The sequence below is a fragment of the Melospiza georgiana genome, chromosome 2 (assembly GCF_028018845.1).
Source record: "Melospiza georgiana isolate bMelGeo1 chromosome 2, bMelGeo1.pri, whole genome shotgun sequence".
In the NCBI taxonomy this organism is placed as follows: domain Eukaryota; kingdom Metazoa; phylum Chordata; class Aves; order Passeriformes; family Passerellidae; genus Melospiza; species Melospiza georgiana.
In genome coordinates, this window is record NC_080431.1 from 21,561,481 (window position 1) to 21,587,080 (window position 25,600).

The window sequence follows — 25,600 nt, forward strand, 5'->3', positions numbered from 1 at the left end:
CATTTTGATACAGCAGAAGAGAGGTGTTTAGAAACCTAATTTTGGAAAGGGATGTTTTATTGTTCATTATTAAAGAAAACAAAAAAAAAAATCAAGACAAGGAAGAACACGCTTCTTATAGAATGCACTATAAAATAAAATAAAAATTATTACTTGCAATTTGGAATAATACTTCAACTTCTGGTCAGCCCTGAAGTGATCAGGCAGGTGGATTAGATAATTGTTGTAGGTCCCCTCCAGCAAATATTCTATTCTGTTATGTTCTGTTCAATTCTATTCTAATGTGTCTTTAAAAAAAAGTAGGATTCAGTTCAGCACTAACATGCCCAAATTTAGACAATTTCATATAAGCTAAATGTCTTTCCATCATTATCAATAGTGATCGCACTCAGTGGAGCCAGAGAGCAGCTCATCACAACCTAGATTAGACTCCCAGGGCTCTGCTCAGTCACTTGGGCAGGCACCTAGCTCTAGCCAGTTCCAGAGTATCCTGCTGGCTCCCAGCTGCCCTGCCAGAAGGGTGTATTTCCCTCTCTGTTTTAAAACACCTGCTAGCCCCACATGGGATCTTACATGCCCCCTCTCCCCTTGAATGGCACTAGGACCCTACAAGGGGGTGACTGAATCACGTCTGGAAGGAGTGACATGGTATCCTTGCTCTCATCTCCCACAGCCGGGTGCTCCAGGATGTCTAAGGCACCCACACTGGGCAGGCAGGTGCCACAAGGGACTTAGAGGAGGCCAACACCCTTTCTGAGTGACAGCCACAGCCAGGTTCACACCCCCTGTGCCATCCAGGCCACCTCTGAAGCCAGGCTCCGTCAGCTTCTCAGACCATCCTGGAGGCACTGCTGAGTGTTTTAGCCAGACCTCAATCAACTCTGACCGCAGCAAAGATCTGTATTTCACATGGAGATGGCTGAATGCAAAAGCCTTAATCTGCAACTGAATCCTACTCAGTGAACTGAAGTTCCCAACTATTTTGCTAGTGTATGGGTGGCCTTCGAAAGCATTGGCCTAAAGTTCAAGAATTTCATACAGTGAAATTCAAAGATATGGATAGTTACAGCATAAACAAAATCCATTTTATTAAGTTCTTCATGATATCTATTAAAAATTAATTCTAATGCACTGTTTAACACTATGCCACTTACCTCATAATAAATAATGGGATGCATTATAACGTCACAACAGTGAACTTTTCCAGCATTAAATTAGAAGATAAAAGAGAACTCCAGACCCCAGTCTCAGCCACTGAACCACAATTAATAAAACAAACAACCAAAAAATATCAAATGGCTAATTCCAGTCATGTTGCACCTACCTGTCCTCAGGACAGAAATATGTCAGTGACTCTGTGAGCTGTTTCTGCATGACAGTAACTTATTCTTGTGAGTAGCTTCACCGAAATCAGTTTGCATGGAAAGTTTCACTGAATTCAAGTGACAGCTGAATTACTGCAGTGCAAGTATTTATTTTAATATACTGTACATGCACTCTGGTCTCAGTTTAGCACGTTCATCCTGAGAGGATCTAATTTAATTATTCTCTTTTATATTTATGGCACATTCTCTGGCAGTGTTATCTTCCAAACACTCTAACATCACCAGTATTATGCCCGTCTACGTCAAGAATGAAGCAGAAGCCATGTTAAGACTTGTTATGTCAGCTTAAAAATTCATGTTATCCACCACTTGAATACTCAAAGAGAGTCTCAGGGCCTTTTTCTCTAATTAAATTAAATTCTGAAGGTTCCTCAATAGAAGAGAGAAAGTTTTAAGGGAGAGAAAACAGGGCCAAGCTTATCAAGGCAAAACAATCGATATTTTGAATCTTAAAGTCATTCCCCAACTCCTTTCAAAACTCCTAAACTTCTGCAGAAATACTGTCATTTTAAACCAAAATGACTTAGCCAAATTTATCCCTACTATAATGACAACTAAATAATTAAATCAGCTTTAATATTCAATTAATTTGGCAAATTAGGCCAAACATTCATGGATTTTGTTGACTCATAGTGTGAACATTGAAGGACCCACATAATAGATGGATTCCAGTCTCATTTAACAAAGCTGCAAAAGTTTTTTGATTTTATTTCTGTTTATTCACCAGATAGATAGGGCTAAACTAAGTCCTGAATCTGCATATTTTATTTATGCATATAATAGTGCCAGCTTCAACATAGTATCTGAGCCCCTCCTTGTATTTAAAAATAGAAAAGAAAAAAAAATAAAAAAACAATAGCAGGCTGTTTCTTTTTTTTTCCTTTTCTATCTGAAGGGGGAAAAAGATATTTATGGGAAGGGGATGTTGTTTATTTGCTTGTTTATGTTTGTGTGTGATTGAGTAAGTGTCTGGTGCGTATGTTTGGAATTGGCAGGCAGCTTCTTATCTGTGCTGGCAGATATGCCCATGATCTAAAAACAGCCTTTTAGAACTGGCTGCATGTCTCACTATATACCAAGAAACAATTTCAGCAACTGCCTCAGAGCTGAATCCTTCTGAGATCTCAATGCTCACTTACTGTCCTAAACAGTAATGGGAGTATCTCATCCACTGATTCCAATCCTCCTCCTGTCCATGTGCCCCAGCTGGGCAGTTGTTACCTACTGCACCTACACGATTACTTGTCAGGAGAGTACTAGGCAGACAAACAGCCAGACCCCTACACAGCATATCCTGCACACACCTTGTCCATTAGATGTGTGGCTGAAGTTCATCTTTAAGCTGGTCACTTCAGGTTTCCTCTACAGTCATATGTCACTTTTACAGCACAGTCCATCTGACCTTTTTTAGGACAACCACCTAAATGTGCAAGAAACTGTGCCCTAAAAGTACAACTACTTTGGTTGGTTGGTTGGTTGGTTGGTTATTGGTTTGGTTTGGTTTGTTCACTGACCAAGACCAGGTCTGGAATAACTAGTTTGAGACATGACCACTTTTTTCTTAACACTACAGTAAATCAGACCACAAGTCACATAACCACAGAGTGACTGAGGTTGGAAGGGACCCCTAGAGGTCATCCAGTCTAACCTCCCTGCTCAAGCAGGACCAATCATGTCCAGGTGGCTTTTGAATATCTCTGAGGCTGGATACTCCAGAACCTCCTTGTGTGAGCAAACACCTGCCAGTGTTTGGTCACCTTCACAATAAAAAGTGTTTCCTGAGGTTCCAAGTGACCCTCTGGTGTTTCAGCTTGTCCCCACTGTCTCTGGTCCTGTCAATGGACATCACTGTAAAGAGCCTGGCTCTTTATATAAAACTCCCTCTGAGCCTTCTCTTTTCTAGGCAGAACAGTCCCAGTTTTCTCAGCTTTTCCTCATAGGAGCGATGCTCCGATCCCTTCATCACCTCAGTTGTCCCTCATTTGACTCCCTCCAGAGTGTGTCTCTTGTACTGCAAAGCCCAGAACTGGACACAGCACTCCAAGTGTGGCTTTACCAGTCCTGAGTAGAGAGGAAAGAAGACCTCCCTCAACTTGCTGGCAATTCTTTGCCTGATGAGGACCAGGATACCATCTACCCTCTTTGCAGCATGGGTACATGGCTGGATCATGTAAAATGTGAGTGGAGATTGTAGAAATGTGCTGAAGTCCCCCACAAAAGGAGGAAATCAAGCCATTCTGAACACAAAGGTATCACTGAGTCATTCATTCTGCAGGAGCTGTAAGTTTACATAGATGATAGTAAGAACAAAAGGGACATAAGCAGCTCATATGTCAGCAAAAGCTTCAACAGGAATTCTAATAAACCAACAGGAAAAATCTTCTTTATGAGGCTTTACTTTTACACATCTCTGTGTATCCAGGACCCACTGTTAGCCACCTGCAGGAACACTTGACAGACTTGGAATCACCCTGATGAACAAAGCTCCAGGGTGTACATCCCATTTGGACTCTGCCTTATACCCTCTGTGTTCAGGACTTTGACACTACAAAGCATCACAGATTTATTCAGCCACAGAAAGGAAGACAAAACTTTAGTATGACTGAGTGGATCACTCTGTTTCATGTATCCCATTCTATATCCCATTCACATCCCATTCTATCCCTAATCTTGCATTAAATCTACATTAGATAAAATAGGTTAAAAAAAAATAGCAAAGCACAGTTTCTTTTTTAATTGTGTCATAACACTGAATCAAGATGTGATGAATCCGTGTCCCTGAAAATTGGGCAAGATAACTAGAATTATCAGAAGTACAAGAATGTGCTTTCCTTTTTTACATCACTATCGTGAGTGCTCTGAATATTTCATACAATTATAGGAAAGCCAGGCCAATGCCATTAATGTTTCCCGCAATACTTTCAAGTCATGACACATCACATGTGCAATTTTCAGACAAATGAATGAGTTGCCTAATTCTAGGAAGTATTCCAGGAAGTTTCCTATGAAAGTAGTTATGCATAAATAGTCAGAAATTAAAAGTTGGAGTCTTCTTCACCATTCTTGCTGCTGCCTTACACAAGTCCTTCCACAGCAGGATGCTATTATGAATCTCACTCTGAGGCTGTAACACCTTCCATTTACTCCACAGACACCTTCTGATATATATATTTTTGGATTATTCAGGAAGTCTGAGCAACTAGCCTTTAGGTCTTTCTGTGCCCTTCCAGCTTCTACAGAGCCATTGACCTTAAAATAAATAATTAAATAAATCACATCATAGACTCAGTGAGGGATTGGGGGGTCCAGCACAGAGAGTGGAGAATGATGTGTGTGAAGTAAGAGTACTCTAATATACCAGAATAGAGACTGAGGTCAACAGGAGTCATCCTGGCCACCTTCTGCTCCAGAGAAGGATCAATAGTATCTAAACCATTCCAAATGTATTTGTTTTATCTGTTAAACATTAATTGAAAGAAACACAAAAAGCCATGTGGCCTTAGTTATGCTGCCATGAAAAACTCCAGAAGGGAAGAAGTAAACCCAATGCCTGAAATAATTTCTTCCTTTAACAAGCTGTTTTATAAATGCTAAGTCTCTCTGACATACCACTGTGATTCATTTACAGCTTTGAGGGTGGCATCAATTAAAAGGTTTCTTTCCACATTCCTTAAATTTGCAGATCTTTTCAGACAGATTACACTTTAAATGTCTTTAAGATCAACAGCAGATTCCAAACTCAAGTTCATTTAAAAGTACCTCTTAAAATGTTCTAGACCACTGGATTATAACTTTTTCTACTTCACTCAATTTGTATAAGAAAAGTTGAAATTACTGTTGAAGTTACCGTAACAATCTGAAGCAGTAAACCAGAATGAAATAAGTCATTGTTAGATTCACTATATTTGATGACAAATTGCACATTTGGGGGTCTTGACCTTACCTATTTGTAATGCAGGAATTCAATAATATATTCCATTACTGAAATAAATCAGTGTAGTGTAGACCTAACAGAAGTATTTTTCAAACTTTTTAAAGAATTTTTAAGGTTTAAAATTTTCTCCACTATTGAAGTCATGTGAGGATGTTTTTGAAAATAATTTTATTGGATTCCAGATGACTTCCATCAATGCTTTCATGATGTCAGGGCTTGGAGCACACATAGCCACAGCTGCAGACTGCCTCAACCTCTTGTTCGGCAGGTGGCACCAAATATTTACAGCAGAGGTTTTCACTAAAAGGCTGAAGATTCCTTACCCCTTCTCCTCATGAGCAAATTGAATCTCAGACATTCTCCCACAGACTAGTTCTTCTCTCATTCAAAATTTGAGGCAAGAATAGCCCAACAAGGCTGTGGATAATCTGATCTCTGGCAGCCCAATGCTAGAAGAAATGTTCCTTCTGCCATTGAAATCTCTCTCACCCTCTCTCCTTCTTTTTTTTTTTTAAACCCTCTCTATATATGCAAAATTGATCATCCATTAGGACAGCAGACCTAGACACAATGTTGCATTAGTATACAAACTAAAATACGGATCCAAATGTAAGCTTTCCTTCTTTTTTAATTCTGGTTCCTCTATTTCTTGTCAAAAGATGAGCACTTTTTTTAACAATAAAAAAACTTATAGTTGCTGGCTGAGTACTATGACTACCAAGTTCATCTTTGTCAAAAGATGAGCACTTTTTTTAACAATAAAAAAACTTACAGTTGCTGGCTGAGTACTATGACTACCGAGTTCATCTCATAATCACTGTCACAACAGAGGTGCAGCTCCTCATGCTTTGTTTCTAGCATGATGCACCTCACATTTACATTACTTACATGTAATGAAAACAGAGTACTTTGATGGTGTAGTGACAGTAGTCTGAATATTCTTCGTGGCTCTAGCATCATCCATAAAATCAATGATTTTCATTCAATTGTTACTACCAGGTCACGGGAAAAAAAGATAGAAATAAGAGTATCATCTAGGCATTTCTGAGCACACATGCTGCTGGCCACTTCTGAGTATCTATTGTGTACTTGTTTTTAAGAATCATCCAGTAACAATCAAACACCTTAAAGTAATGTAAGTGTACTATTTTGATAATATCATTTTAATCAACCGACTATGTAATTCTGCTCCCAAATATAGCAGACTAGGTCTGTTTTCCTTAGGGCTTTGATAAGTGATCTTCATTGTATTTCATTCCTTTAATTGCTAGTCAATTCCCTTATCAGTCATAAAACCACTTTATTTGAGAACATTTACCTTAAGATTTATTTATTTGGGAGACTTTATCTTAAATTTTGTAATTGCAATTAAAGAACATGAATGGGAACCTTGAGGCAGCTGAAATAATCTGCCTTCAGTTCAAAATTGTCAATTACCATATATTAATGCCTTTTTCTAATATATTATGTAAATTATGTAAACATGTAAGATGCCCAATTCTTTAGCAATATGATCAAGATCACCAGGAAAAAAGCAGTAAGAGATCTGTTAAAGGAAGAGACACCAATGTGTTCTCTAAATGCTTGGGGCTTTTTCCATGAACAGTTTGCATTGATGTCACAAAGTTTGGTTATTCTCTGCTTTATAAGTCATTGTGCATGGTGAAAAAATATACAAAACCTAAGCGTATTGTGCATAGCTTGAAACAATATACAAAACCTAAGCATTTTCATTGCCAGGAAATTCAATATTCCTGCCTGCAATACTTTGTCCCCATCATATTTGATCATTCTGATCTTCAGAACCTGAGAAAAATACAGAATAGCTAACTGGTTTCAGAGACTTAGGGCAGAGACTAACACAAAACCTTGAAAATTTCAGTTGGGCTCAGTATTTGCATAGAAGTCAATGTCCCTTAGACCCCAGGAAAAGTACCTAAACCCTTCCAACATCTTTTAATCATCCACCTCTTTAATACTTTCTTCTAATAAATTTTCAGGCACTTTCCATTTCTTCTATCAGTTAAAATGACCAAGGATAGAATTAGCACAATATTGAGCAGACAATGTAGCAGCAATTCCCAGGATGCTCCAATATTTCAGCATCTTGTCACCATTTTGTCGATTTTAGAGAAATTGTGTGCAACTGATCTCCGTTAGTGTTGTATCCAGAATTTTAAAAACCTCAGTGAGAGAATTTGTTATTCAAAGTGGCCTCAAAGAGATAAATTAATAGGATATATTGGTTAAGTCAACATGAAAACATCACAGTCACTGGGATATTAAACAACTGAGTTATTATTTTCTGGACTCTGATAACATCTTTGTCCCTGTGCAGAAACTAAGTTAAGTTTTGCCTTGGTATCTATAAATAAGCTCCATATATATAAATATGTCTTTCTTTACCGTTTTAGTATTTTGGGTTTTTTTAGCTTAATTTTTAATAATCATGGGAAAATCACATTCCCCTCCCCTTTTCTTTTTTGTGACCTAAATCTGTAGAAGATCCTCAACCCTGTGATATTTATTTCTTCTGGAAACATGAAGATAGAATTGAAGTTATGCTATTGTCAGTAATTGAATGATCTTCCTCAAACTTAATAACTCATGCTAACTTTAAAGTGTAAGAGTCATCAACATTTTACAAAAGTTTCTTCTTACTGATAATTAAAAGCATCTCCTGTTCCCCTGTGCATTTTTAAAAGTATTTAAAACTGCAGCAGTTTTACTGATCCCTGGCCAAGCAACTAAATCAAAGAGCGAACCTCTGACTCCAACATAAAGCTGGGTGGTCACATTTTGCATGTGACAATCATTTCCACCAGTGCTTCTGAGAGATTTATGAAGTTTCACCGGTTTGGATGCAAATGCATTATAACATACTAGTCGTCAGCAATTCCAGTTGCCCCTGACTTTTAACAAAAACACAGCACAGCAGTGAAATACTAAGCGGGAAGAGGGATGCCTTTCCTCCTTGGCTCAGTACCACCATGATAAGCCACGAACAAGGCAGGAAAACACTTTGCTGCCAGAAACACTTGATACAGGCACCGGGCTGAGCCCGAGAGATGGCCGAGGAACAGCAGCAGCGCTGGGGCACGGGCGCTTTCCATATGGGTCGGTAGCATCCGAGGTGCAAGGGCCAAAACGCCGTTTTTCTACAGCCACCCCAAGAACTGTGCAGGGGATCCATCACCATGCTCCTATGGCATACTTGTTTCCCAATCCCCTCGGCTCCACCGGGCTCCTCCTGCCCTCCCCAGGGCCTCAGGCCCCGACGGGCCGGGTTGCAAAATGTTTCCCTTACAAACACGCAAGAGGCAGGAAGGGCAAAGTCCTACAGAGGTGTGTGTGGGACGGTGCAGGCAAGGATCCCGACGGCTCCCGAGGCCGGCAGGGTGCCTTATTCGTCCTCATCTTCTCCCGAGAAAGAGGACACACTTAGGATACCGCGCCAAACGAAACAACAGCGGGACTCTCCCCCGCCGGTGCCGGTGCCGGTGCCGGTGCCGCCGCCTCTCGTTTCCGCCGCGCCGCGGGCACTGCGCAGGCCCTGCGCCGCCGCCCGCATGGACGAGGAGGAGGAGGATGAGGGTGGCGGCGGCCGGGCGGCCACGGCGAGCCCGGCCGCGTCCGCCCGCTTCGTGCGGTGCCTCTACGCCGTGGGATTCCTGGTAAGCGGCGGCCCCGGGGCCTGCGGCGGGCGGCCGCGGCCGGGAGCGGGAAGCGGCTCCTCTGCAGGCCGTGGCAGCCGGGGTGCAGCGCTGCAGCGGCCCCTCGGGAACGCCTGGGCTTGTAGCGCTGGTGGTGTGCAGCGGCTGGGCTCTTTTACCCCTGCAAACAGCCACGCAGTTCGGCAAACAGGTCGGATTTTTGTCCTGTGAATGCCATGGAATAGTGTAGCACCCGAAAAGCTGAGTCTTGCCTTGGTGCTTGTAACAGAGCTGCTTCCTGTTCTTGAAATACCCGTGGTTCCTCTAAATTTACCTCCAAAAAAACCCTAAAAATATGTTTCTCTTAAAAAAAAAGAAGTCTCCTATTGAAAGAACAGACTTTTTAAAAGGTTCATACTCTGTAGTGATTCCTGAGCCTCAGGAAAGTGCCGCTTAATTAATTTGAAATTTAAAAGCGACGATTTGGAAAATGAGTACAAAATGAGTATCAGTTTGCACTGTGAAATGTCAGGATAACTGTCTTACCTACTTTCAGGTTGGGCAATAGAAAGACCCAGCTGGTTTATGTCCTGGAGCAAATATTATAGCGAACTCTGCTCCTTTTAACTGACTTTTAAAGGCTGTGGTTCTGCAGCCCTGAAATAGCTTATTGACACTGAACTGGAGCACTGAAGAAAATGAACCAAGTCAGTGTCCTTTTAGAGGATGTGGTGATGCAGACTTGCTGTAGGCAGACAAATAAATACAGCATATCTGTCACTCTACAGAAGGAATTACACAGTGGAATAAGATGTAACTACCCATCAAAGGATAGTGGTTGATGGGTCTTGCTCTACCTGCACGCCTGTCACAGTCCAGTACTGCCAGGGTATAGTCTGAGAGTTGTGCTTCTTAATTTCTCCATTGATGACCTGGACAAGGTCACTGAACCTTTCTTCAGATTCACATATGACAGCTAAGATTGTATTACTGAGGATGTTTGTAAGTGGTGTGCTCTGTTTGTTCATGCTAATGTGTTTAATGATTCTAACCTTGTAAGCCTGAATTTCAACCATCAAAAAATAATTAATGACAGACTGTGAGAATTCACTTAGTGACACACATTGTTACAGTTAATCAGTCCTTGAGGTAGTCTAGTTCAGTTCGAGCAGTCAGTGATGAAAGGTGATTGTGCTCCAGTAGATCTCCTAGGGACACTGGATGCTGTGCCAGATTGTAGTAGTACTGAAAGAACTACTGGGTCAAAGTGGTGAGCTTAACAAAAAGTAATAAAAGCAAAAGGAACAAGTAGCAGATCCTTGTACTTCTCAGGATGCGCAGTGTCCTTTACCCTCCTCTTACAAAATGTTTTTCAATTATACTTTGCCTTTATTTTTTTTTCAAGTTTCTGTCTTGTCACATACACAAAGGCAGTCTATTAGTAGGTTTAGATCTATTGTAGCTTCTTCCCCACTGTAGTTGGGTGGAAGTACCATTTTTCAAAATATACTTTCTTTGCACAAATAAAAAGCATGTTTAGGTGATTGAAAGTAGACCACTTTGAATTCAAAGGGCTAATACAAAGTACTTTTCTTGTTGAACAGGTAAAGTTTAATATATTTAAAGGAATATTTAATGTTTAAATATATATCTTCAGAAGGATTACATCTAGAGTGGGGGAAGAAAATTGATGTTTTCATAGGTTTAACTCCTCTGTGAGGCAATCCTTTATCTTTCAGGTTATGTGTTTTGTAATATGAAACATTTTCTTTTAACCTTGTGTTGATATGGTGATAATTTACTTTTTTTAAATTTATTTTTCTAATGATGACTGTTATTAAGCCAGGTTGCTATTGTCTTTGTGAAAGTTACTAAAACTTTTCCTGCATTCTTCTCAGGATTTATTTGGGGTGAGCATGGTGGTTCCTTTAATGAATCTTCATATCAAATCTCTAGGAGCAAGTCATACAGTTGCTGGAATCATAGGTGAGTTGCAGTATTTGATTTATGAAAGAGTAAGATAAGGCCTGGATTTTGCCTTGCTGCAAATTGGACATTGGAACACAATTCTTCCTTGCTAATAGCATAATAACAGATAAAGACAATTTCCATGTGTAACTTTTAAGGGCAGCCCTACTGTGTTAGACCCAGAGACCTGTCCAAACTTATGCACTGACAGCCAAAAGCACATGCTTGGGAAAGAGCACAACTGGAAAGAACAAGGAAGTCTTGCAGTAGCATTTGTACAGTACTTTCCAGCCTCCAAGAATTCACAGCTTAGCAATTTAGAGAGCCTGAGGTGTTGCTTGTAGTTGTATTGTTATTTACACTTTGCAAATGGTGCTTCTGCAGCTGGTTCTCCAAAGCTTTCCAATGTCCATGACTGTTCCCAGTTTGATTAAAATCCTTACAGCTGTCTTGGCAAAATATTTATTCACTTTTACAAGTGTTTACAAATAAATTCTGAAGATTTGGAATTTTATCTTAAAGTATTTAGTGTTTAGGCATGTTTTGTGTCTTTAAAGTACCTTTTATGGTATTGTTTATGGTTTGGAGTGATACAGTATTTTCTGTATTCCCAGACATGGGAGCTGTTACTCAGTTTTATTATTTTGCATTCTTATTTAACACTTTGTATGAAATAATTCTGCTTCTGCACTGAGTTGAAAGTATTATTTTACGCAGAAACTAGTCAGACATATGTTTTCATTTCAACAATCTGCTTTGATTTTTAACATTAGGAAAAAATAGGTTTGAGGTGTATTTTTATAAATTAGAGTCCAACAGATGTTTCTCTATGCTTCTCTTTACTTCTTCTCTTCAGTCACTAAATGCTGCTAATCTCCTAGCCTCCAAAATGAGAAAGTAGGGTCTGAGTTTTCTTCAGGGCTTCTGTGGTGCCTTGTAGTAGACTGAAGCACCAAGTGGAAAGTCCAATCCAGTAGAGAAATTCTCTCCTGATTCTGAGAAAGCAGTTATAAATGCCGAGATTGGTTTTGTTTAATACACCATACAAAGCAACATCATTTTACCTTATATAGTTTTACAATTTTTCAGCATTTTTTTTGTTTTTTATTTTGTCATTCCCTGAAACTGTTTCCTTTATTAAGTGCTAAACTCCAACCTTGGTTTGTCCTGCTCCCTCTTCCCATTCTTCTAGTAAACTATTCCCATGATTTCCCATTTTTCATAATTTAAAATTTTGTGCCGTTTTCATTTATAAAAACCCCTGAATTTTTAACACTGGTATTTTGTTTGTTTTAGGATCTCTCTATGGTATAATGCAGCTATTTACCAGCACATTTGTGGTGAGTTCTAACACTGCATTCCAGAGCATATTGGTATTTCTATGGATTGTAGGGGAGAAAAGGGTGGGGTTAATAATAGCATTTCTTGACATTTTGAAAATGCATAAAGTGTTCATAGAAGCATTTTGGTTGGAGGAACCAATTTTCAGTTTGCATGAGAAATGGCAGTTTTGTTTATGGGGAATTGCTAGGTTTTTCAGGCCCAAACAGAATACAGTTTTTAAACAAAAACTAGAATATAGATTTGGGCTCAGATACATTACTGAGCAGGTCACAGTTACACAGGTTTATCTCCTCGAGTGTTGGTGCTAGTAGAGCAGTTTCCTGCAGTGCAGTAGCCTGTCCAGAAAGCAGTCTCATGAGTCAGTTTTTCATAGCCTGTGATCTAGTTTGCTTTCCCTGATTAATGAGCAGTGTCTTGTATTTCACTACATGGTCTAAATTAATTGTTGCATCTTTGATATTTGTTTGGTTTGGTTTTCTATTAGCTATTGATTTTTATATCCTAATATTACCCTGGTACTAGTTTTCTAGTTTTGAAGAGAACAGATTATGAGAATGTCTCATAAAATAAGTGTTTCAGGGTTTGTTATGCAGTACACCTGGGATAATTTCCTGCTGTAATTTTGTGGCATGTTCTTGGAAGTGCAAGACCATTGTCTACTTTCTTAAAAAAACTATTTCCTCTTGGAAATCAAGCCAATTTAAAAGCATGATAATTGCAAGTTTTCTGTTTGCCTTCTGCAAACTACTTCTTACCTGTCTGTGCTCAGATAACAAACTCTTCATAGCCAAGATCATTGCTTTTAGGATGTTCAACAAGTGCCTTAATACATAGCAGCCTGAGTAATACAAGCAAATATTTGTGATTGATTATGGTAAGATTTTCAGAACTGGTAATATTTTGTGGTATTTATTGCAGGACTGTCTTTTTAAAAGGGTGACTTTTTTATTAAAAAAATTCTGTATACACAACATTAAATGAAATTATAATTTTGGTAGGTAGCCTGCCAGCAGGGCAGAGTTCTCCTTGTGACTTCCAAATTTTGAGCACTTAGGAATGTTGTGTAATAAGCTTATTAGGCTTTCATTGACAGTCCTTTGATGTCTTTTCTCAATTTAATGTAGAAGTATTGATTGATCACTGCACATAGTTTAATGTTATAGAAAGCTGACCTTTCTTTCCTGCTTTGTGAAAGGGCTGCTGGAGTGATATAGTAGGAAGACGGTATTCCCTGCTTGCTTGTATTCTTCTCAGTGCACTGGGTTACTTCCTTCTTGGAAATTCCACCACAGTGTTCCTGTTTGCTATTTCTAGGATCCTTGTAGGTGAGTAAACACTTGGCATTTTGCATTTTGCAGTTTAAATTCCCTGTAGTCTCAGGCTGAGAATTAGTACGGGAGAAATCATGGTGTATGGATGGCTGCATAGCATCATCACCCAGTAGCACCAACTGAACCTTACTATTGAAAAGTCTCTACAAATCAAGAATTCTCTTTTTTTTTTCCTGAAAATAATTTGAAATGTTGAGGCCTAACCCACCAGGCATCTAAACCCCACAAAGCTGCTTACTCCAGCACTGAAGAATTTGTGATTAATTGAATTTTAAAAATACAAATCATACAAATTTTGACCTGAGATAGAGTCTGTCTGTTTTTTGGACCGAGAGATACATGTTTATTGATTGTTTGTATTTTGTTGCAGGTATTTTCAAACACACACTGTCCATCTCTAAAGCCCTGCTGTCTGACCTGGTCTCGGAGAGGGATCGCCCTTTAGTGATGGGGCGCTTCAATGCAGCCTCCAGTGTGGGCTTCATTCTGGGACCTGTTGTTGGTGGCTACCTTGCAGAGTTCAAAGGTGGCTTTTACCAAACAGCCTTCATCTGTGCCTCCATCTTCCTTCTGAATGGTGGTAAGTTGATGTCACATCCTGTATCTTGGCTCTCTTCATTCCTCATTTTGTCCTTTTATGCCATCTGTAATACCTTGAATGCACAGTGTGTTTATCATCTATGGCATAATCATTGTGTATGCCAATACTACTGTTTGAATTTGAACTTACATGGAAGGGTGGGAATTTTGAAAGTTATCCTCCAGGTGCTTCTTTGTTCTGCCTGTGTCCTCTTTACATTCAGACACAAATGGGAGTTTTTGGTGTGCCCAAAGATGAAGACTAGAAATCAGAATTTTAGTTTTAGCCATTAGATTAGTTTATGTCGTGTGAGTGTGGCATTTCAGTGCTTTCCTTTCTTGCTTTCACTGCATTTAAAATTGAACCAATACTATGAATAACACTAGACTTAATATTTGCAAATTTTTTAAGGGCAAGTACTGTTGAAGTATTTTTTTTTATTTCAATCAAACTAATATCTTCCATGTAAAGTTACAATCAAACTAATATCTTCCATGTAAAGTTGATGCAATTGAATGAAATCAGCTAATTTCTTAATCTGTATAGGTCTGGTCTGGATGTTACCCTGGAGTGAAGAAAACACTAGCAATAGGAACCATTGCCAAGACAAAGAAACAAACAGTTTCTCAGCAAAATCAAATCATGAACATCACTTGAAATCAGCAACTAGTAGAGCTGTGACAAACAGTAGTTTTTTCCAGTCTCCATGGATCCAAGTTGCAACAGTGCTGAAGAAAATTAAAGGAATAGCATGCTCTAATTTGTGGGATGTATTTTTAGTGCGGTTCCTGATGTCTGTTGCTATACTGTTGTATTATAGTAATTTTACTCTTGCCTTGGAGGAGAGATTTGGGGTGAAACCCTTGTTTTCTGGATACCTCATGAGCTATAGCAGTGCACTGGGAGTCCTGGCTGGTTGTTTGCTCGGACCAATAACGAGACTCTATGGGCACAACACTTACAGACTTCTGTTGCACTCCAGCACTTTTACCTGCACACTGATTCTCCTGTATGCCTCAGCACCGAGCATATGGATGGTCATTCTGTCCTCCACCTTCTTGGCCTTCTCCACCACTATTGGCCGTACCTGTATCATTGACCTGGAGCTGACCGTCGGTGGGAACGAGGCCAGCGGGACACTCCTGGGTGTGGGACAGTCAGTGACATCAGTGGGACGTATTATTGCCCCACTCCTTTCTGGAATTGCTCAGGAGTTCAGTCCTTGTGGCCCTCCAAGTCTAGCTGTGGGACTGGCATTAGTTGCTATTGTGATAATGAACGCAAACAAACAAAAATACCGTAGTCATGGAAGTGTGAAATTAAAGAACCAGTAGTCACAATTTTGGATTGCACAGATGTATCTTCACCTGCCAGGCTTGTACAGTAATTACGTGATTTTTAAGGAGAGCACATTATGTTCCCGCGGAAGCAAGTATATATATATATGTATTTCTGCTGCAGGGATTTTAAGTCTAGACAGGTATTATTCCAGCAGGTACAACCGTCTAGACAGATGTTATTCCAACAGGACCACTATTTCTAAGAGGAGCACATGTTGCTATATTGTACTGGCTGTGATTTTTTAAATATATTTTTATCCTTTCTCGAGGGGAAAAAAGAATGTCGGGAAGCGCACAAATCCTGCTTGTATCTCATTTTTGAAACAGTGTTTAGATTGAAAGATTGTTTAAAAAAGGTGAATCAAAGGTGAATTATTTAATCAGGAGAATTTGCAATATGTTTGGCCTTAATTTCTTATTTTGTGGTCTATTTCCTTTTGTCTGTTATGACAGTACCTTATATAACAGGATGTTTGCTTATGTGATTTTTGTGTAGCATGTTTTGTCCAGACCATGGTTAGGCACTTTGGAGTAATCCTGCAACCCCTGCTGACTCCTGGTCTTTCCCAAGTAACAGAATTGGGTATATGCTAACTTCATGTACTAGAAGACCTAATCTTAGAATAATAAAGGCCATTCAGACTGAAACTGAGGCTGAATTTAAGTTTTATTGAAATTTGAACTGGTGATCTCTGTTTAGTAATAACTTCTACTGAGGAACTTTGTCATAATTTCTTTATTTATATTTCCTGTGCAATTTTTCTACCTTCACTTTAAGAATAAATGTCCTTCTTAATTCTCTCAAATGACTAAAGGTGTGAGCATCTACCAGTAGTTCATGGATCTGGAGTAATGCATCGTGTTTCATCTCAGGCATAAGTGACATTTCAGTGACAAGAGAAATACAGTTTTGTTAGCATTTTAGTCCTCATTTGTGTGCATGGCTTAACTGAAAAGAGGTTACTCTCAGAGCTGTACAGAGTTGTAGCACTCCTGTGCTATTTACTGTTCAAACTCATTACTTGCAAGTTACCATTGTTTGTATTTCATATGAAACATGGAAAAAATGTATTTTGCTCTGATAGTGTTCTCTATGATCTTCATTACATTACTTGATGAAAGTACAAAGTCAACTATGTAAGTGCTTGTTTGGGGGGGTTTTATGCAATTCAGTTATCCCTTGAACACATCAGTGCAAACACTCTTCCTGCTCCAGGTCAGTCATGGGTGGTGCTTGTGTTTATTTTCATTTTCTTCCTTACCTTTTCCACTGCCTACTAGCAGTCAAATATTTTCTGAAACCTCTGTGATTCCAGTGGCAGCACCATAGGAATTCATATATGGAACTCTGAATTGTTTTAATTTTATTTATTGACACAATCAGTGTCTTATTCCTACTGTGATTTCAGTACATATCCTGAGAGTTCTTTATTACAGTAATGTATGTTTCATTTCTCTCTAGAAACTTGAGGCATTTTCAAGTCTCTTATCTTCTCTTGCCATTCTTGGTAGATGCCCAAAACGTTGCTATAAACTTCTTATTTTGTTTCTTTCCATCTTTTAATTTTCTTATTTTTTCCTTTACCTAAAATCTCCATTCTGTAAGTAAGGGCATTCTGTTTTGCATCTCTAGCAAGGTGTTAAGGAAAAGAGTTGGAAAAAACCTTCAAAAATTAACATATATGAATTATTTCATAATTTTTCCAATACTTGTTGATTATATGACATATTTAACCTTCTAAATTGCTGCACTGATTTAATCTGACTTCTGTGTACATCTATCCTAATATATATCCTACTGAATGGAGGTTATAGAAGCCTCACATTTGAGAAATCTGTGGAAGCCTGTGGTCTTGGGGACTTGTTGCAACACATTTTACAGAAGTTTTTTGCTTGTAGGCCAGAATTATTCCTGAAGTGCCACAGAAACATTTCTTTTCTGTACAGGTACAGAAGAATTGCACTATATTTTTTTTTTCTTTAAGGACTTTAAGAAATAAAACGAAGTGACATTCCATATGTATCATTATGTCACTGTGGTTTTTTTCCCATCTTCCTCTGCTGAAGCAACAGCACAAAATAGAAGTGTTCAAGTCAATGTGAAGTGTGGATCCTTTTTTTTGAATCTGTCTACATTTCTCACAAAGGGCACAGGAACCAAGGATTTAACCAATAAGTGGCTTGGCAGTGAATGAAAAAGACGAAATAAAATAAAATGGAGAACTCTGCAATTCTGAGATTAAGTCCTTAAAGCTGCTGTTCCTGGTGCCTGGAGGCCACATTTGCATCCCTTGTGTTGCCTCTTAGTTGCCATAACCATGCAAGGTCAGGGAGTGAAGATTCAGTGACATTCCTGCAGATACAGAGATGTGATTCCTCATTTTGAGTTGAGCAAGGAGCAGTTGCAGCTAATTTTGGCTCCAGTCTAGTGGGCAAACTACTGAATTACTCAGCTGTTTCTTGAATCCAGTTGTCGGACCTTCTGTAGAAGACTGTAACAAACCAGATCTGAATATGGACTAAAGGAAAACAGTTTCTGCCAGCAAACCACTGCAAATTAAGATTTTTCTCTTGCTTGCTGTTACTTTATTTTGGGTCGGTTTTCTTAGGCTTGCAGGAAGGGTTGGGTTTTGGTTTGGTTCCTTGGGTTTTTTTGATCTTTGCCCTTCCCTTTGGTAAGTTAAGTGACTTTTTGACAATTTTGATCGGCTCATGTTGAAGAGGCTCTGTATAAGTACTGATTTTATTGCTTTTAAATGATGAAGCAAAGGTAAGATTTTTTTCTCCTGTTGGGTTAGGCTGTGTGCTTTTGAAGAGATCCTTTATAAACATATCAATTGGGGGATTTTACCCTGGCTGGACACCAGGTACCCACCAAAGCCACTCCCCGCTGGAACCAGACAGGGGAGAGGAGAGAAAATAAAAGACTAGTGAGTTAAGGACAGGGAGAGATCACTCACTGATTAATGTGAAAAATAGACTCAGCTTGGGGAGATAATTGAATTTATTACCAATCAAAATCAGAGCAGGATAACGAGAAGTAAAATAAACCTTAAAAACACCTTCCTGCTACCCCTCCCTCCTTCCCAGGCTCTACCTCCCCCAGCTGCTGCAGTGCAGGGAGACAAGGAGTGACATGGTCAGTTCATCACTCATTGTTTCTTGTGCTGCTCAGAGAGAAGAGTCCCTCCCCTGCTCCAGTGTGGTGTCCCTCCCACAGGAGATGGTCCTCCGTGGACTTCTACAGTGTTGACTCCTTCCCACAGGCTACAGCTCCTCACTGACCACTCCAGAGTGGGTCCCTTTACCACAGGGTGCATTCCTTCAGGAATGGGCTGCTCCAGGGTGAGCTCCCCATGGAATCACAAGTCCTGCCAGCAAGCCTGCTCTGCTGTGGGCTCCTCTCTCCATGGACCCACAGGTCCTGCCAGAAGCCTGCTCCTGTGTGGGCTTCCCACGGGGTCACAGCCTCCTTTGGGCATCCACTTGCTGTGACATGGAGTCTTCCAGAGGCTGCAGGTGAATATCTGCTCCCTGTGGTCCTCCATGAGCTGCAGGAGCAGAGCTGCCTTACCATGGTCTTCAGCACAGGCTGCAGGTGAATCTGTTCCAGGGCCTTCTTCCCTCCTGCACTGACCTTGGTGTCTGCAGGGTTGTTTCTCTCACTCCTCTCTTCTCTGGCCACAACTGCTTCTATGAAATAACTTCTTTTTTCCTTTTTAAATGACTTATCAGACACTGATTGTCTTGGCCTTGGCCAGCAGTGGGTCCACCTTGGAGCCAGCTGGTGTTGGCTCAGTCAGTCAAAGGGAAAGCTTCTGGCAGCTTCTCAGAGAAGCCACCACTATATCCCCCTGCTACCAAAACCTTGCCATGCAAACCCAATACACCACTTCTGCAGACTTCCATTTCTTGTCATTTTCTTTCTTCTGAATTTACTCACTGCAGCCCTATCACAGAGGTCAGTACCAGTCTCATCTTCTGAGAACTTGTGGATTATTGAGGAGATAATGCAGCAACAAAATAGGAGTAGCAGAGTTTGTGACCTGGCTTGTTCATTACTTCAGGTTCCCTGTAGTGCCATTACATTCCAGCTGCTGGGAACCTCAGGGGGTGCTGCCAGTACCAATCTGGTTGTGAGTGTTGCAGGATACCCTTGGGTAAATGATCCTTTTCAGCCTGGCACTTTGGCATTTGAAAACCCAAGATCTGCCTGTGCTGTTATTGCTATAATAGTGAAGACTAATTCACAAAGAGCTGATCATGAATCTTGTAAGAGTGTACTGGAGCCTGAACTTTGAGAATCAAATTATTTGTGAATGGAGGTCAGACTGCTTCTAGAAATGAAAGAATATGCAGCTTATTATAAAGGGAAGTCTTGAAAAACTTATGTTTTAATGTACAAAGAGAAATTAATTCAAAGTTTTAATTATTTTAAATTTCAGCCCCAAGAAACTATTTTTGAGATGTGCTGTATAGTAAGAACCGGTCCATTCTGTCAAATATCTGATAAATAGGAGGTCTCAGAGAGGAAAATTGAAGTAAGCTGAAGTATTTAAAATTTCTTTTCCTCTTTGTGGCAAAAAATTACTGTTTGAAACAAAACCTGTGGCAATTAGGGTGGCATATTTATGCACATTAACAAGGATATTTTTATTGGACCAGGGCTCTTGTGGTACAAACAGCATTCCAGCATCCAATTTCAAAATCTTTCATCTTTTCTTCAGGGGTTGGGGGGTGTTGACAGAACTTGGGACAATTTTGGAAATGGTGACCAGCTAAAGCATTTCTTGGAGTGTCAGCTGATGTCTGGAATTGGTGGACTTGGCAGTTCTTAAAAAAGTTGGTGCAGGGTGCAGTGTGTTTGCTTCCAGAGAGCCCAAGATACCCTTCATAACAGCAGGCATGTTATTTTGGCAAAAACTTTAACTTTGTTTTTCCATGTGATTTCTATGCGGCTTTAGTACAGAAGGATATTCTCTAATTTTTAAATTGTTATGCAGCAAGGTTTTCTTTTGTTGAACTGGTTTCAGTGGAATTTGCATTATATTTTAGTACAAAGTAGGACAGCCCTTAAAATTTTAGCTCTTCCAGCAAATTATTCTTGGGGTTTTTTTCAAGTATCTGCCTAAAAAACGTAACAGAGTGTCTATCTCCTCTAGACCTTGTTATACCTACTTTCTTATTTCAGTTTATAGGCATCTCAGCAGCTGAAGGGAAAATCCTTAAAACCCTAATTCAGAATGGAACTGTATTTTCCCACTGTCCCTAAAACTGAAAATTCTTCATCAAAAATGCATTAAAATATCTGTACTGCAGAGTGTACTGGGGAGTCCATCTGGAAACAAAATATTTGTGTGTGGCTTTGGCAAGTTTCCCAGTCACTGCTGAAGATCCGGTTTCCTTGAAAAAGCAAGAAACGTCAATGCATGACTTTCCCCATCAGATGGTGCTCGAGGACAGATTTATTGGGCATTTCATTCTCCAGCAGGCAAACGGATGCAACATGAAGGATGTCTCCTCTGCAGGCTCAAAAAAAGTGCTCACGTGTTTTTCCTTTGCAGGAAAGGAAAAAAAAAAAAAAAAAGGCAAAGACAAACCTCTGACCGAACCAGAGTGAGAGTTGAATGATAAGGGCTGACTGGAACAATGCCTGTGCCACCTGCTGCTGTCACTGCTGCTGAAAAGGAGAGTACCCAGCAATCAGTTCCCAGACATGGAAGGGTGCATTCAGCAGTAGTGGGAAAGAGCCTAAAAAGGGTGGGAAGAGCAGAAGTGTGGAAGGCAGAGGGTTGCTCACAAGGACACGGAGTCCCAGAAGATTTGCAATTCTGTTTCACAGTGTGACCATGCTGGAGATGTGCCTTGATGCTTGTATTCTGTGGATTTCAAGTGCTTTGGAAAGGTAAAAACATGCAATCAGGTTTTGAAGTACCAAGAGCTTAAGACTGTATTTCATAAAAATGACCTTCAAATTGATGTGCTTGTACTATGGGAACCACTTTAAGCACAAATAATGTGAGCGTGCCCTGCATTAATGGGCAACCAGCATAGCAGCAAGGCTCCTGAAACCTGCATTCATTATTTAAAATTGTGCCATAAAAAATAACAACTGTTTGAAAAAAAAAGAAAATGAAAGGCAGCTCTCCCCAGACAGAAGCCAAGTGCTTGGTCATTACCAGCACACAAACAAGAATATTCCACAGACAGTAAACTAAATGTTGATGTGCAACATTTCACATTTATTGATTTGGTCAGATTTCGTATCAGCCTGATATAAAACAGCTAATTTAAACAATCTGATCTGTAAGGAGGATGTTGTCTCAAAACTGAAATCAAAACTTGAGGCTTTTTTCTTATTCAAACATGATCCAAATAATGCAGTGACATAGCATTCCCTGACAGTTTCACAGATGAAAGTACTTTCCTGTTGAAAGACAAATTTAAATTTGTTTTCAAAACTCGCTGGCTTTGTTTGAACCCAAGTTTATTTCCAAACAGGAGATGATCATTAGAGGACAGCTAAGTATTGATTTCCACAATAATCATTTGTTGAGAATACCCATGAACATTTGACTGAGGATTATAGGGTTCACAGAGCCATTCCTCTGAAGCTTAGACTTTGCTTTTGCCACACAGCAGAATTTTCCATAGCTTGAACAGAGGAAAAAGACTAAAGGGCCTAAGGAAAGAGTTTGGGAGGTTTGATATTTCAAATATATACATGAAATAAGTATTTTGGAAATGCTGTTAGAAGAAGGAAAGTCTTACATCCCCACTTATCAACCCCCACTCATGAACATTTGAAAGAAGTCTACTTTGTGGTTTTAAAAGGAAACTCTGATTTTTAATAGTTCTTTCAAAACAAGCTTAAATAAAAAAATTAATCTTATTGCCCACAGATTTAGAAATGTGCTAATGAAAGAGAAAAGTTATGATTTCACAGTGTACATTCTTCAATGAAAATTATCCATTTTGTAACCAGTAGAAAGAAAATTATTTCTGCATTGTACTGAAATGTGTATCTGTGCTAAAGCAAGCTCAGTACTTAGATTAAACAGGACAGAAAGTGCAAATTCCTGAGAGCTACAGTTAAGTATCATTTATTTTAATGCTTCCCACACGCCCTCAAATGGCAGCCATTGATTCTAGGATCAAGAAGTCCATGTTATTAAGGTGCACAGTGACTTCAGCTGATTCCAGGGCCCCACTGTGCTACTTTTCTGTAAAAACAAATTAGATGGAACATTTTTGTTCCTTGGAGTGCATAGCTCAGACAAAGAAAAGATTACCTTTCCCCTCTTACAGACGAGGAAACAAAAAGTAAAACAAATTAACCAGGGTCACAAGCATGAGCTTTCTTGAGTCTCAGTGGTCCCTGACTCAAACAGGAGACTGCTCGCTTTGTCTACCTGCAGTGCTCTGCAACTATTCTACTGCTGTGTTTGCATTACATTGCAACCAAGTAACTAAGGTGCAAAAAAGCAATTTTGATTCAAAACATTATTTATCCACTTGAAGTTTTCTGTTTTCAGGCCTTCTGGTGTCCTGCTAAGCGCTCTCAGTTCTTGCTGACATAAGTGAAAGCCAAGGTAATTCAGTTTTTCTTTGGTGATCCTTAGTACCTTTCAAAGGTAACATATTGCCAAAAATTCAGAAAGTAAAAATTCAAGCTATTCAGGTCTTTGTTGCAAGTCCTTTTTATAAGCCTTATTTGCAATTCCCCTACAGCTTGTTTCTTCTCTTCTTCCTCTTTTTCTGCATCAGAGATCTTCAAGCAAACTAGGCTTCAGGAATATATTTATTCTTCTTTAGAAGTCTATAGGATAGGTGCATTGTGCAATTTTCAGTGGTATTCATGTTGACGCTCTGGTTAAAAAAAGTATTATTGATTATAAATAAAATCTGAAATGATACACAAATTTGGGGGTATTTTTAAGAATCTATTCATCACTGGACTTTCAACAATGACTTCAATGGAAAACTGGGTATTGAACCGTCATGACTTGGTTCCATGAGAGATGATGTGATAAGGCACATTTCCATTCTATTTTAACAGTGGAAATAATGTAATTAAATTAAAGCATTGCTATAAGTTATTTGTAAAAGAGATATATTTTTTAGTATCTTTAACGTTGCAATCGCTGCAGTATTCCTTTCACTTAGTTAATGGAGTTGACTTAACTCAAATGGAAGTGGTTAGACCCAGATGGAGGCTTGTTTGTTATTGTAATGGATCCCACAGTCTGATCAGATCATTGAGAATCCTAATTCAGTATGTCCATGGTTTATTATCAATAGTTCTCCTTTGGCTCTGTTCAGTACAGCTGGTTCTCAGGCTTATTTCTCGGCCTGTCCCCTTGCGACGCCTGCCTAGCTAACCGTGGTGGTGGCATAGGCCTGGCTGACCCGTGGTCTGCAGTCAAATCTTCCCTGCTCAAAGTGCCAAATCTTGGTCTGGTCAGCAGAGGCTGCCTGAACCCAATGGATGGCTGAGGCAAGGTGCTCGGGTCCTGCTGCTCTCCCCGTCCGGCCTGGCTCCCGTCAACTTCGTTCTTCCACTCCACCCTAAACTCAGGTAGTGGCCTCTGCTGTCTCAGTCTCTGGTCTCTCAAGATTTTGCCTGCTCTGGGCCTTAGATTGAGCACTGTGGTAGCAGCATCCAGCTCAGAGTCACTGCTGTCACCCACTGTTAATTGAAAACAAAAGTATAGTTTTAGGTGTAGAATATAACTGTTTCAGGAATATTTGCGTAACAGCACACAGGGCCCTTGCAGTCATTGAATAAAGTTTTCCCATCTTTTTCTGTATTCAGTGCTTTCTGATTATACCCAGTAACAGCCTCTTAACTCTGCCAAAACAGGGGATATATTTGACTTTAAAACATCCCTACCCTCAAAAGTGTGATTTTTAGAAAGGCCTCACTCAGCTGCTCCTTGATTGTCAAGTGGTCCCTTGATTGAAGTTCTGGAAAATTTCCAGTTCTCTGGACAGAAAAAACTGCATCTCTCTGAGCTTAAGGTCTAGCCCCTGCTTACATCCAAGCAGGATACCAAAATTAGATTTCTCAGCCCCACATCTCATGAAATCTAAACTGAGAGGCATTTCTGGAGCACAACATGTACAGGGGCTCTAGAAACTTGATTTTGGAAAAGGAGCATCAATACTCTTACTCTCAAGGTCAATGTACAGATGGGTGGAAATATCCCATCCTTAATAAGGCTGAATGTAAGACATGAAACAGAACCAACAGGGCAAATCTTACACGTTGCAAGTGCTGCAGACTCTTCCTCCCACTCAGAGCAGGGTAGAATATGCTCTCGGGAAAGATGGCATCATTGCTTAGGGAATGCCCTTAAATGATCATTGCCAGGTAAACCAAGCTGGAGATAGTCTGGATGTGCACATGTACATATATTTTACCCCAGCAGACTTCTTTAAAAAGAATTAACATCTTCATCAAAACTTACACACTTGAGATATTTGATAATAATTTTAACAATAGTTTATGACTGCCTCAGATTTGTTCTTAGACTTAAATCAGATATGATGTTTTAAATACATCAAAGTAAACAACTGTGCAACTGTCATATGAACAAATTAGATTACTAGCCTTCATGTTATTTCTTTTAAAAAGGTGAGGAAGGGGTCAACAAAATATATCACCATGTAATTGCCCATTCACCCAGATAATTATATATCAAGGCAGGTCTTCATCAGACTGTGTTTTCAGGCTTTTTCCCTTCTAAGTATGTCAAATAATATATTTTTTGACAATTGAATAATCTGGAGGCATATTTTCTCTTTAATTCTAGGTGACAGTAGGTGACCTCTGCAGACTAACTACAGAATAAAAGGCATCCTACACTCAGGAGAGCAATGATATCATTATTAACAGACAAAAGCACAGTCTATTGTTAAATTAATTGGGAATAGTGGACAACTAATTGGGGTGGAGATCAGGAAATTTTAGAAACTCTGCACAGGTTTCTTCTTCTCAGCAAAGGAACCTTATGACAGCTTGCCATGAAAGAAAATGCTCCCAGGTATGATATAAGCATGGTA

The 25,600-nt window shown here is 39.6% G+C and overlaps 2 protein-coding genes across 3 annotated transcripts in view; one reads left to right on the plus strand and one right to left on the minus strand.

Moving 5' to 3' along the window:
* The first annotated feature begins 8,738 nt into the window (after positions 1–8,738).
* Positions 8,739–17,517, plus strand: MFSD9 (major facilitator superfamily domain containing 9). Of its 2 annotated transcripts, none has more exons than XM_058045417.1 (6): positions 8,739–8,993; positions 10,871–10,958; positions 12,237–12,280; positions 13,480–13,609; positions 13,986–14,195; positions 14,742–17,517. In XM_058045417.1, exons 1-6 carry the CDS (start codon positions 8,889–8,891, stop codon positions 15,527–15,529), a joined length of 1,365 nt encoding a protein of 454 aa, XP_057901400.1. In that variant the 5' UTR covers positions 8,739–8,888; the 3' UTR covers positions 15,530–17,517. The 2 variants fall into 2 exon arrangements, with proteins under 2 accessions (XP_057901400.1, XP_057901401.1); XM_058045418.1 differs by lacking the exon at positions 8,739–8,993 and adding an exon at positions 9,167–9,183.
* Positions 17,518–21,841: 4,324 nt separating this feature from the next.
* Positions 21,842–25,600, minus strand: part of SLC9A2 (solute carrier family 9 member A2) — a 33,781-nt gene continuing 30,022 nt past the window's right edge. Inside the window, exon 12 of the mRNA XM_058045780.1 lies at positions 21,842–24,224. Coding sequence (XP_057901763.1) covers positions 23,854–24,224 — 371 coding nt within the window. The 3' untranslated portion in view covers positions 21,842–23,853. The remainder of the gene's footprint in view (positions 24,225–25,600) is intronic.

Coding starts and splice junctions, on each gene's coding strand:
- MFSD9 (XM_058045417.1), top strand. CDS start 8,889: ATGGACGAGGAGGAGGAGGATGAGGGTGGCGGCGGCCGGGCGGCCACG. Junction 10,959..12,236: donor TACAGTTGCTGGAATCATAG/GTGAGTTGCAGT, acceptor TGTTTGTTTTAG/GATCTCTCTATGGTATAATG. Junction 14,196..14,741: donor CATCTTCCTTCTGAATGGTG/GTAAGTTGATGT, acceptor TAATCTGTATAG/GTCTGGTCTGGATGTTACCC.